This window comes from Gouania willdenowi, chromosome 6 (assembly GCF_900634775.1).
Source record: "Gouania willdenowi chromosome 6, fGouWil2.1, whole genome shotgun sequence".
In the NCBI taxonomy this organism is placed as follows: domain Eukaryota; kingdom Metazoa; phylum Chordata; class Actinopteri; order Blenniiformes; family Gobiesocidae; genus Gouania; species Gouania willdenowi.
In genome coordinates, this window is record NC_041049.1 from 56,397,413 (window position 1) to 56,411,434 (window position 14,022).

A 14,022-nucleotide genomic window follows, 5' to 3' on the forward strand; every position below is an offset into this window, starting at 1 on the left:
AAAGAATGCCAACATGTCAGGCAAATTGAAATTATATCTCTGAGACTTTCCTGGAGTAAAAAGCCCTCATTATGTCTCCGTAATGATGGCTGCACCAAAATATGGGGGCAAGAGACGAGGCAGAACAAAGCATACCAGGAGAAGGATAGGGAATCAAACCATAAGCTTTGGATTTAACAAAAAGAAAAGGTGCTTACTCTGGGACCCAAATCTAACAGGATGTGACATAGCTTGCTTTGTAGTCGCTCGCAGTACCAGCACTTCCAGTGAATCCTAAATTATGCTCCAACCTATGCAAAAGCATGCATTAAAGTTTTGATGTGATATATTTTAGTGTTCCCATCACTGAGAGCTATTAGATCTTCCATATTATCACTTGAGCAGCGGAGACACAGAGGTGCCATTTAGCCCCGGTGCCTTATATTTATGGGACCGCCAGTAACTCACAATGAGCGTTTAATGGTAAATTGAACGTTGTGGATTTTTGCCACGTATGCAGTCGCCGAGGTATTTCACGGTTGATCTCATTTACACACTTTCACACAAGCAGCAACACCTCCCCCCCCTTCCCTCCACACACACTTTTTTTTTAAAGACAGGAATAACTTTGGGTGTGGTATATTGACTAGGGACATCTTAGTAGACAGATTTGGAAGATAAATGTCAACCGCTGTGAAACTGAATGCTTTACCTTTGAAAACATTTTTACTGTTCAGTCAGTTACAAATAAGGAAATGGATGAGCCAGATTCCCGTAAATTAATTTTTTTAATCATAAAATACAGATACAACAGGATGGAGCCTTGTCATCCCACCACAGATTATCAATTGGATTGAGATCCGGACTATTTGCAGGTCATGACATTGACCCTTTGTGTCTTTCTTGAAGGAAAGTTTTCACAGTTTTTGCTCTATGGCCAGATGCATTCTCATCTTGATAAATGATGTCATCATCCCTAAACATCCTTTCAATTGAGGGAATAAGAAAAGTGTCCAAAATGTCAACATAAACTTGTGCATTTGTTGAAGATGTAATGACTGCCATCTCCTCAGTGCCTTTACCTGACATGCAGCCCCATATCATCAAAGACTGGATATGACTTTCATCCACAGTCCACGATTGCTTTTCCTTAGCCCATTGTAACCGTGTTCTTTTCTTTTTAGGTGATAATGATGGCTTTCATTTCACTTTTCTGGATATGAATCTCATTCCCTTTAGGGGATTTCTTACAGTTTGGTCACAGACGTTGATTCCAGTTTCTGTCCATTTGTTCCTCATTTGTTTTGCTGTACATTTTCAAGACATATTCCTTTTAGTTTTCTGTCTTGTTGCTTTGATGTCTTCCTTGGTCTACCAGTACACTTGCCTTTTACAACCTTCCCATGTTGTTTGTACTGTACATGGACCAGATTTTAGACACAGCTGACTGAAAATTGTGTGATGATTTACCTTCTTTAAGAAGTTTGATAATCCTCTCCTTTGTTTCAACTGACATCGCTCGTGTTGGAGCCATGATTCATAACAATCTGCTTTTTGTGCAACAGTTCTCCAAGTTGTGAGCTCTCCTTTTTAACTGCAGACTAATGAGCAGATTTAATCTGATGCAGGTGTTAGTTTTGGAAATGGAAACTTACAGGGTGATTCCATATTTTTTTTCCTCAGAACTGAGTGATTCCATATTTTTTTCCCTCTGCTTGATCTAAGAAAGCAATTGTTATTGACTGCCACAATGTTTTCTTTTAGTGTTTCTTAAAGCCAGAACGTTGTCATTTTAAATGACTTTAGTTTTGTGGCATGTCTGTGATCTACTCGTTTTCTACAAAATGAAACGACTGAATGAACATTCTCCAAGATTTCAGAATTTTTGCCAGGAGTTGTAGAAAGCTTCAAATTTGCCCAAAACCCCTAAAACGAATTGATATTTTCACACTGAAGCAAAATATTTGTCTAACTGCAACAATATTGTGATGTGATTTCTATTTTCCTTTTAATAATCAGTGTGACCTCAATATCTCTTTTTCCTCTGGTGCGTTTTTAGAATAGAATAGAATGAAATAGAATAGAAGCTTTTATTGTTATTGTAAAACATATACTACGAAATGAAGGTGCTCTCCAAGAATGAAAAATTAAGAATGACATATGACACACTTAAATAATATATTGCAAAAATAAATATTAAATACTATAATAATACCACTACTCATTAGGAGTGTGACGATATCTCGATACGGCGATATATCGCGATATTTTTTGCACGATCTATTATATATCTATTTTTTTTTTTTTTTTCAAAACCTTTTCTGTTTTTTCACTAAAATGTGCAGGTAGGTCTTCACAGAAATTGTGTCACTGTTTGTTGAAGGAACCAATGTATTGTCTACTGGAATATTGCACTATAATGGTGTCACTGGTAAGAAAGACCCTAGTTTTTGTTTACAGAAAGCACTATTGGAGATACTTATTCATTTAGATTGGAATGTTGACAATTATTTACAGAAATGTTGCCCTAAAATAGTGTCGCTGTTCATAGGACACTTTTTCAATTTATTGTCTTTCAGAGATATAAAATAAAAAGTTGTATTTTTTCACTTAATCTTTTTTTTTGTTATGTCATAGATTATCGTAGATTGATTTCTGACCAATATATCGATAATCACAGTATCGTCATATCATGAGATAATTGTTATCGTGAGCTTTGTACTGCGTATCGTATCATGAGGTACCCAGAGGGTTTTTTTTTGTTGTTTTTTTTGTTTTTTAATTTTGTAAAGTGACAGTAACTCCAAATGTAGCTGCTAATAGTGGCTGTTAAAATATTGCTTTGTTATAGTATCAAAGTGAACTTGTGTATCTTTATTGAGGCTGCTTCTGGATTCCTATTGGCGAGCAGTGTGCACACCTGCTCTGTCATAGTGAGTCAATGCAGTGATTCCAGGAGCCCTAAATAACAAGTGTTCAATATATGAGTTATTTATTATCAGGCTCTGTCAAAAATGAATGAAAATTATAATTCCAACTTAAAATCGTCTTAAACTTAACTTAAATCTGTCTTTTTATATATATTAATAATATTCTGAAGCTGTTTGCACTGATTTTTTCCCTTTCTCTGCTGTTTTTGTTAGGATTCAAGTGTCCTGTCTGCTCAAAGTCTGTGGCATCCAACGAGATGGAAGTTCACTTCATCATGTGTCTAAGCAAGCCTCGCCTTTCCTACAACGGTAAGAAGTCCAGTCTGAAATCTGTTACAGTGTGAGCATGGAGACGGCAAAACTAGCTTTTTATCAGTTTGCTTTGAGGTGGTTCTACACAAATATTTAGGTCGGAAATAAAAAAACATTCCATTTAGGAAACTATATTTCATTTAGGATTAGTGATCATTTCTTTGAGGAAAATAAACTAAATTATCTAAGTTTAAAAAACAATTATTAATTAATTATTATTTCTCAGAATCTTGGTAGAAGTAATAATCGGTCAAAGTTGGTAACGTAAAAGTAAATTAATGTGAGAACTCTTTGACTTTTTTTCCTGTGTGAAGAAAGCATAAGAGTCTGTTCCCAAATTTACAAAAGTAAGAAATGGAAATGTCATAAATTCTAGTCAAACATTACTGCAATTTAGCAGGAATAAAAAAATAAAATAATGCAAGTGTCAAAATTGTTGTAATTGTATTTTTTTTTTAATGTCAGCCAACCACTTTTTATCCTGACACTGTTTCCTAATGACTCACCTGAATGCACAGGACCAAACCAAAAACCCTGGCTTCAACAGATACACAGGGAACGTATGAACCCCATTTTATGGCATGTAAATGCCATTTTCAGGGAACAACAATATTCTTATCTGCTGCTTACAGGAAGGGAAATCACTCATTTAAATGTTATGGTGGAGAACATTTACTATATCATGGCTGTAGTTTGAGTGCTACTGCATTTGAAGCACATTTTTAAACGTTAAACAGTCTGTAGTTGTGAGCACTGCTGCACACCAAGGCTTATGAAGCCAATTCTCACATAACTGATTCAATTGTATCACACTTGCTTTTTTTCCTCCAATCAGTGTAATGTGGCAAATGAGTCAGACAAGGTGACTGCCAAACAGTATTATTTCTTAAGAATCAGCTTTTACTTTATTACAACTGTGTGCAGTCATACAAAGTTTGACAAATAGAAGCGTATCACATGCTAAAGCCCTGAGAAATGGGAACAATGCATGTTTGAGTCAAAGCTGTATAAACACAACTATAGAAATCAGCATGTGAATTATACTGCATGTCATTTAATCTCCTGATTGCTCTAAATGTGCTGATTCGGCATCTTATTGGATATGTGAATTATTGAAAGTGTGGAGGTCCGCAGCCTCACCAGCGTCGAACTCAAATGACCTCTCTGTGGCAAAAGTGTCCGCACTGTAGGACTCACTCATATTTAGCTCGTTAGCTAGCAGCTGTGATGGGTTTTGATTCTGTGTGTGCGGGGACGGAGGGGAGGGGGCTGGGGTGTCCTACTGCTACAGCAGTAACGCCCATAATCAAGGCTTTTCTTGAATTTCTCTCCTAGTGGCAGCTCAACAGAAGGTGTACTTACCCGTTAAAGGTGCAGTCCGCGACCCTCAGATCCCTCTCTCCCCCTTCCTCCCCACTGCTCTCTTGCCCTGCCTCCAAACTTCCCAAAGTCCCTCCCTCAGGGAAGCTAACAAGCTAACGTTAGCCAGACAGCAACATCACAGTAATATAACATCCTCTGTTAAAAGCATATTACTGCAGCGCTTCTCTCTCTCTATGTGCACACACCTCAGCAGAAGCAGCAACAACACAGTGTCACTTACAACAGCTCACACGGAGGCTGCTGCGCACACACATGAACAACACATGCACTACAGAGTTCTAGTGTAAAAATTACAAATCAAACATAATGTAAATCAACCAGCAGTAATTACCTTTCAAGCAGAAAAGTCTCTAAATCCATCTTCTACTCCTCCAGACCATACACTGTAAAAAAGAGGGCACTCTAGCTCCGGGAAAGGGGCGGGGCCTGTGAGCAACAGCTGTCAGACAGTCCATCAAACACAATCCTGGCTCTGATTGGTTCTTTTTGCTCGGTCGTGGTGCATTCTGGCAATCTGCCAAAGGCTGCAGGAGCAGCAGGAGGACTCAATGAGCTTGTTTTTTTCACACAAACTACTAGTTTGATGTAAAGCCGTCCTTACATAGTGACAGCTACAAAAAGTCACTTTTATAAGAGTTGCGGACTGCACCTTTAATAACAACAAAAGCACTCAGAGAGCGCCAACCTCAGCCAAGCGCTAATTATTTTCTTTATCAAACATCGGCATCTATCTGGATCAGTGATCCTGATCATGGTACATTATCATTCACATTTTAAAGGCTTCTAAGACATTTCCATTTATAACAATACATTAGGTCCAAATGTATGTACAACCCCATTTTTTGAGGAAAAAACCTGACATAATTGAGTCAAAGTTCATAAAGATCAGTCAGTTACAAACTTAGATAAGGTATTTTTTTTACTTTCCATGGCCTAAGGCCTGTCTTTGTTTACATTTTGTCCAAATATGTTCAGTAATTTTGACATAGTCCTGCTAACAGACAAACAAACAAATACGTAAACCAACTTAGCTCACCATGAGCTTTCACGCTTTAAAGGTGCAAAGTTACCAGCAGGTGGCGCTGTAGAACCAGCTCAAAGAGCTGAATATAGGGAGTCATTGATTTTCAAAACTGATCCAGAATCTGTAAATTGATTAGATCATCCCCAAAATTTGACTGAATATATGATCAAAATTAGACTGTTCACAGACAAACAAACAAGCAGATGAATGAACAATTAAATAAATACGCTGACCAAAACTTAACCTCCTTGATGGCGGTAACAAACACACAAATAAGTAAACACTTGCATTTTTTTATTTATTTTCTATTAATCAAACCCTAAAACCGTGGTTGCTGAAATAAAATATAGATACATTTAGGGTTGAAGAGTTTTTTTTCTACAAATCAACAGTAATAAATTGAGATTCCCTATTTGTTCTAACATGTATTTAAAGGCCATTACTCTAAACAGATGCTTTATTTCTCCTCCTGAGATCATAAATATTTTAACGTGCGTTAAGTTGCAGAAGTATATCCTTCACTGACCAGTTCCCTGATTGCTGAACAGAAGCTCCGCCCACATTCTCCTTTTACGGTCATTGTGCTGATTAGGACTAGTTTTGGATTGGGGACGGGATACAAGCACGTACTGTACATCTGATTAGGTCACCTTGTGAAAGTGTTTGTGGGAGTAATCTAATGATAGCTAAATCTGTGCTGAATAGAGACAAAGGGTCAGACAGGTAATTTTCTGTCCCTTTAAATAGCCATCAATGAGGCCCTCGGGGCCAGCACTATAGAAACATAATGTCAGTCTGCAGCTGAATCTGGCCTGAATGATTGAGTGGCAGAGACAGAGGAGAAGGAAAATGTCTGAAGGAAGATGAGATTCAGAATGATAAAGCACCCTGAACACAGATAACGTAACGTACGAGAGGAAAGAAGGTGAAAGAAGAAACGCTTCCTCCCTCTTTTTCTGCAGCTCTCATTCGTCCTGTCGCTCTCTTTATTTCCAGGAAATTACTTTTTCTGTCTTTGTTCGTGTTCTCCGAGCACATGTTTGTTTTTAATGTTAATACAAGGCCCTTGCTTCCTATTTATCACCTTATTTATTTTTTCTTCTGGTTTTCAATACCTTCCTATTGACTGTCAGCACATTTCAGTCACACTAAATGTTCAATATAAGCAGAGATGGGATTTTATTGTGTAATATTTAGCCTCACATCATCTGCTTGTAAGCAGTTTGTAATTCAACCTATTACCTGCTTTAGGCGGTTTAACAAACTCTTTGGGACGACATCCATTCATCCATCTGCTAGAAACGTCATGGAGGTCTTATACAGTAACATTATACCTGAAGAAAACCCATTCACTCTTTATGAGGTGCAACTAGGGGTGGAGCAGCGATTTTAAAGGGTGTTCTAAGGGTAGGGCAACTGTCGACTCCCAATTTAATTTATTAAATTAAATTAATTTAATAAAACCATGATAAAGCTGTTATTAAGTCAGTGATACTCAACATGTTGCTCTTTATGTCTTAATCTTAATTAATATTCCCCCAAAAAGCCTTAAAAGAGGGGGCCATTTTTAATCCTTTTTTACCTTTTTCTTTTGCCATTTTGCAACTTCGCTTGTCCCATTTTTTGTCCCTTTTCCATAAAATTTGACACTTTTTGGGTTTTTTCAAATTCTAGCTTCCTTTTGCCAATAAATGTCGCATTTTTTTCAAAATTTTGTCCATTTTTTACAAGTTCTTTTTGACACTTTTATCCAATTTTTGTCGATTCTTCAATAATTGTTTGCTACTTTTCATCCAAATAAGCTATCTCTGCCCAATAAATAACACTTGTTTCCTTTTCCCTTCATTTTGCCTCTTTTTGTTCCACATTTTTGTCCTGTTTCGCTATTGTTTGCCACATTTTGCTCATTTAAGCTACTTTTTATCACCTATTTCCTCTTTTATGTATTTCTTTGCCACTCCTACAACTGCTTTTGGCCATTTAAGCCACTTTTAACCTTCTCGGAATGGTGGCTTCATCAAATGGCTGGTTGTGATTGGCTTGATCACCATTTAATAAATCTAACGGGACCAGTACATTTTCAAAAAATGATTCCCTCTGTAAAAAGTGAGGGGGTGTTGCATCGCCCACGGGTGAGACGCACCTGGGTACAACAATAAAAAAGAAAGACAGGAACAGTCCCAACATTGAGTGAACTACAGAAACGTGCAAAATGCCACAAATAAAATATATATACAGTAAATACAGAAAGACAAATGGCTCACTCATTTATCGTTGGACTTGCTTATTTCTGTTCAGGGTGAGAGGAAACTATAGAACCAGATACAATCCACACAAGCAAGGGGAGAACATGCAATCTTCACACAAAAACATGGCCCTAACTGTCCAACTCAGGGCTGGAACCTCACACCTTCATTCTCTGAGACGTGTGCTAATCCTACTTCACCGCAGGCTGTCCAACACAATTTCTTTATTTTTTTTTTATTTAACATTGATATACTCAATATATAAATACAAGCAAAAAAATTGAATTAATGTCAATAGCTTAAACATACCAGCTGTGTAACAAATACTTAAAACTAGGCAACGAAAAGCCAAATTTATTTAGAGTATTTAGCAGACTGAGCCCAGCAACAAGGCACAAGGTCGTTATACTTTATCAGATAACATGAGGATTTCTACAGGCAGACATTAATTCCCATTTCTAAAAAGTCCTGCAGTGCAAACAGAAACCATTTGCACCAGGTGGATACGTCTGGCAGGAAGCACTGAAGCTTTAAGTCATTTCTCAAAGGTCAGTGTGAAAGTTGAATATGATGTGAGCAATGTAGACGTTTCCTACATTTATAGAAGTAAACTGACATGAGGACAAATTGAGGAAAAAGGGCTATTAAATAAAATCTGTTGAAATATTGCTGAGGTTTATATATAACAGCCATTATGTAGATGAATGTGGACGACAACAAAAAAGTAGCGGTTTTAACTAAGAGCAACCATTGTCATATATATATGCAAATTGGCCCTCGTACGTTCAGATCTAAGCGTACAATGTCCGTTTCACCATATTCACTTAAATATTTATAAATTCTGACGTGATCGTACGCTAAAATAAGATCTCACGGTTGGCCTGAGCTCGTGTACGCAAACCTAAGTGTGTGGATTTGTGGTACAGCACAGCCAAATCTGACTGAGACTGAAAATAAAGGATTAAACAAGCCTTAGCTGTCATATAAGCAGAAGCAGACACACATTCAGAACAGATCTAAACAGATTATTAAAATAAATTAAACTAAATAAAAATTAATTTAAAAAAAGCCCACGTTATTACTGATACCACGTTTTTGTTCAGTTTGTCCACAACATCGCATTGGTAAATGAAGCGCCATTTGATGTGTCAGCGCGACTTGTGGCAGCTGTAAGGACGAAATAGGACCTCACTTATGCTTTTAAAATGTCAAGTATACCTTAAACTTTTATAAATGCACTACAGTATTTAATCAGTAATGTGATGAATTATAGGTGAAATTGGCTGAAGACATAGTAAACACAGAAGGAACAACATTTAGTCATTTTTAATGTGATATCTATTGCTTGATGCGTGCGGACTGAGGTCGGTATAAATGTCATATCCGTGCGTCTCTCCAGGATCTTTGTTGTGTAGTTTGTCCGCAGCGCACACAGGGGGGCAGACGTCACTTGCCCAGGAGCTGATTCCCTTCAACACAGCGTTTAAATGAGCGCGTTAGTCCAATTTTCAACTTTCCAAAAGCACCTCTGATGTGAGGATGCTGATTTTCATCTTGGAAAAGCTTCTTTTCTTGTTTGACCTCAGTGGGCGGGGCTTCCGAAACCTGAGAATGTAACATGTTAATGACAATGAAAATCAGCCGCCACATTAATCAACACCCGAACATTTGTACGCTGGGATTGGTCAGATACAAATGTTTCATAAATCACACCTTGGTCCTGTCGTACGACCCAATATGCACTCAGATTTGCACCCGTTTTCACGCAAGATAAATGAGAGCCATTGAGTGTACATCCTTTAATGGGACTCCCTTCTGAGAAAGATACCCAGGTGGGAGTTCTGTTGTGTTTACAGTACAGTAGGTGGCGATATGCACCTATTCACATTCTTTTGTTTGTTCATTCATGCTTTGTGAATTTGCAGCTGTACTAATGTGTGAACAGGAAATAGATGGGTTCCCACGCACCATGATCCATCCCCTGTGCGCGTTGCCATCTTGTGTGGCACTATAACCTTAGCAGGTAACCTAAGTCACCAATTTTACCCGATTCTAGCCGTGTGTCATGCCGCATACATGCGTTGTGTGGGGTTGCTCAAACAGAGCGAAGCCAGTGGAAAATAAAAGACATTTTTATTGCATTTCTAAAATAATAACTAGTCAGGAAGAACAAATAGAATGTCAGTCCACGGAACGGAGAAGCAAATGGTTGGCCATCATCATCAGGAAAGCTTTCTGACCTGAACCAGAAAAACGACACTATAAAGCCTGTAGCGATCGTTTAATCACAGGTATGTGTATATATTATAGATGCATCTCTTGTCGGCCCGTCGAGATGTTGTGATGTTTTTATATGAATACACAACTCGTCTGTTTACGTTATTATTCAGGCTGCACGTCATTGGAAAGCATACGATTCTTGCGATTGAAGCCATATAAACCATTTAACAACCACAGCAGAAGTTATCAATGCTTTTGTCAGATCAATCGAAAAGTACAGTAATATGGGCGGAAATGCTCCCTGCCTTGGGTGCCAACCACCGTAACACTACACAGAAGAAGAAGAAGAATTACGGTAATACGTCATCTTACCTTAGAAGCCTCATATTGACCATGTGAAAAACAATATTCCAGCAAAAACGATCCTGTTAGCTTGTCAAAGGTCTACACGCACTCGTCGCTATCCACCTTCAAAGGCTTGTATGCTTTCATTTCATCCAATGTGTAGGCACTTACATATTATATTTTATTAGCCAGTGGGGAAAAATGAACATTGTTATTTCCAACTGTTGCTGAAGCCCATTAGGTTTGTGGTCTTGATTTTGTGAGAGAGTCACACATTAATATTTGTGCGTTTCTTATTGTGCCTGTTCTCTCTTTGTGATCTGCTGAGAAGGTTAGGTTTATATGTGAGCTGCCTGCAGATCTTTTCTAGGCTCATGGGTTTTACATGATGATCTTTTAATGCCTCCCTCCAAATTTAGTCCTGCAATTTGACAGCAGCAGTGGAGGGGTCACGTGCAGACATGGGGGGCTATTTCAGCAGCGGTTTCCAGCACATCTAGAGGCAGATTTTTTTAATTATTCAACATGTGGTCAGAAGGTGTGTTCTCCCGAAAGGAGAGGGTAGGTACCTTTGCACTCAGGATTGCACCCAAATCCTTCAGCTGCATCATACTCCCTAATTATTCAGGGCCATGTTTCAGTAATACAAAACTATACTTGACACTAATATTAAAAAAAATCCCAATACATGTTGATGTTCGAGACAACATGTTAAAAACAAATATGGCACATTTTCCATTATTAAAATTGAATTTAGTATTCTTATTTTGCACAGATAATGTTTATTTGTGGAATTCATCCTGTGGGCAAAAGTCGGCTTAACCTGTTATTTCCATGGAAGTATATAATGTCCGTAATTATATTGGTATTGGTTAATATCGAAAAATATTGGACAATATTGGCAAAAGCCATAGGCGGCGTTTGAGATTCTTGCCAGGGGGGCAAAAGAAAAAATAGAATATATAAATATATAGACCGTCTCAAGATTGGAGCCAACTACAATGTGTGTAACATATACAATAATGCAAAAATGATGAGTAACATAATTTATAATATTGACTCCAAAAATGTGCGTTGACGCATCATTTGATAACGTCCACCATCACAAATACATGTTCTCACTTATTCACGCTCTTAAATGCTTCTCAAATACAGCACCATATCACAAGTATCATATACTGATTGAAAGCTTAGAATCTTCTGTTTTTCACCATATAAACCATTCTAAGACACAACCATCACTTCAAACACAGTCAATTATTTTGTCAAACTTTGGGAAAGAAATGATCTCGAAATCTTCCTAAGACATTAAAAAAATCCAATGAATCCCAGCATTTAGTCCAAAACAGTAAAACTGCTGACATTTTTTAAATTATAACGTCCTATTTACAAGAAGAAAGCTGCTCCGCCCTGATTTCTTTTTAGATTAACGTTGTAAATTCATGATAAAATCAGGCCGGCGGTCACTTTTTGCTTCATTTTTTTCTACAGTACTATACATGAACTGGCACAGTGTCGCTTCACCATCTACATTGTGAGGAAGATTTGCGCAACAGAATAAGAACCAAGTTACGTAACTAAAAGAACAGCAAATGAATTCATATATATTGTGTACAGTCACTGTGTTTTTTGACTTAAAATCTTTAACAATTGTATTTATTCAAATGAATTTGGGAATTTTTGTAATGAAAACTTTTGACCACTACGGGGGGCAATGACCCCCCTTGCCCCAAGCTTTAATTATGACTGATGACTTTTTTGATCACCCTTTTACAAAAGAAACAGAACGAAACACAACACTGCTGCAGGTGACCCACCCCACAAAACGCCCCTTCTTTTCATTTTTAAAAGGTGGGCAACACTAAACGAACCCTATCACAGGAATCTTAGTCCACCTGTGGGTGCTAAGTAGGTAAGTGGGTCCTCCAACTGGATTGTGCCTTATTTTTAGGGACACGTCTGCAACAGCGCAGGAAACAAAAAGCTACTTTGAGCAAGCAGTCGCTAAGGTCGAAGAACAGCGTGAAGCTCTGCTTCGGATCGCCGAAATAGCAGCCACTGTGTTTTGAGGGAAAGTATGACAAATAAATAAATAAATAAATAAATGAAAGCAAAAGACAAAGAGCTCCTGTAGCTCAGGTCACTAAGGACACAGTGAAGAAAGAGGTAATTTAGTGTTGTGATCAGGGAGGCAGAGGGCGACTTCTAAGTTGTATTGATGTGAAGGTGCAGGATGCCAAATGTCTGCTGGCAAGTCAGTAACAGAGAGGAAGAGAGAGAGAGAGAGAGAGAGAGAGAGAGAGATAACTAAAAATCAGGACGTACACAGGCAGGGTGTGAAGAGAAGAGATGATTGATCAGAGAAAAAGCTGGATTCTTATCTCCTACACATCTCACTTCACCCGGTTCAGAGTAGGACAAGCTGCCAACGACAGGCTCCAACACATTTCTAATGCATTTGATTTTATACAAACAAAAAACAAACAGTCACTTAGAATATTGCACAAACCTTAATTCAGAACTCAAAATCACATTACAACACATGCATGTAGGTAATATTTACTCAACTAAAGACAAACATATTGATTTTATAATGAAATAATGTAGCATTTTAGTTTAAGGGCCAAATACCAGTTTGATCACAAGTGGGCTGTAAGTTTTAGGTGGAAAAATGAACAATTTCAACATTAATGTCCCCAATACAATATCTAAGGAACTTTTGACCATTTTTTTGTTGAATTTGGGGAGATTTTGTGGAATAGATTGAGAAAATACTTTACACAATGATTAAATAAATATAAATGAATATATTTTATTGCATAACTGTGACCATCACCTGCCCTCCGTAAGGAAGGGTGAGAAAAACTTTATTAGAGGGAAAATATAAAAAGAGAGAGCAGTGTTACACCTATGTGAGGGGGAAGGGAACAGGGAAGAGGGAGTCAGATTGTGCAGAGGAGTCGACTATTTTAAGGTGGGAGTGCAATGGGATGCTATAGTTGTGCATATATATAATTTATTCTAAAGAATAACAGCATGTATATAAAACAAAATGAATGAAGCAGGACCAGGAGATGAAGAAACGAATGACAGATATAAATGAATAAGAGTATTGAAGGCTGTTCAAATTGTGTAGCAAAGAGAAAATGTGTCTGTTGTTCCTGGGAAATATTACTTTTAGAAATACTGTAACAAACTGTACATTCAAAATGGTTTAAGGTATAAATTCAAATTGAATCGTAAAAAAAAAAAAAAAATGTGAGTAGATTTTTACGGTTTTCCAACACTCCCATTTTCCCACTGCTGGAAAAATTACAGATAATGCAAAAATAAAAATAATGAAATGAATATAATTTAGTATTATCATTAGTTTTAGTATTATTTCCAATTTAATTCAGTTTTAATTCAGTATAGAATTTTTTTTTTTTTGTAGTTGTTTAAATGACTTTTTAATGACTTTGTGAGCCATGGTACACCTTTTACACTACAAAAGTCCCTCAGCAGAAAATCAAACACCATCTTTCACATCTAATTGTGCTACTCATTGACATAAAGGTGTGTTGCTTCTCTCTACCTGATACAT

General features: G+C 37.4%; 1 protein-coding gene across 1 annotated transcript in view; it reads left to right on the plus strand.

The window, feature by feature from the left end:
• The window catches only part of znrf1 (zinc and ring finger 1), a 78,956-nt gene that overhangs the window by 55,079 nt on the left and 9,855 nt on the right, over window positions 1–14,022 (plus strand). Inside the window, exon 2 of the mRNA XM_028449950.1 lies at window positions 3,123–3,218. Within this exon, the coding sequence (XP_028305751.1) occupies window positions 3,123–3,218 (96 nt within the window). The remainder of the gene's footprint in view (window positions 1–3,122; window positions 3,219–14,022) is intronic.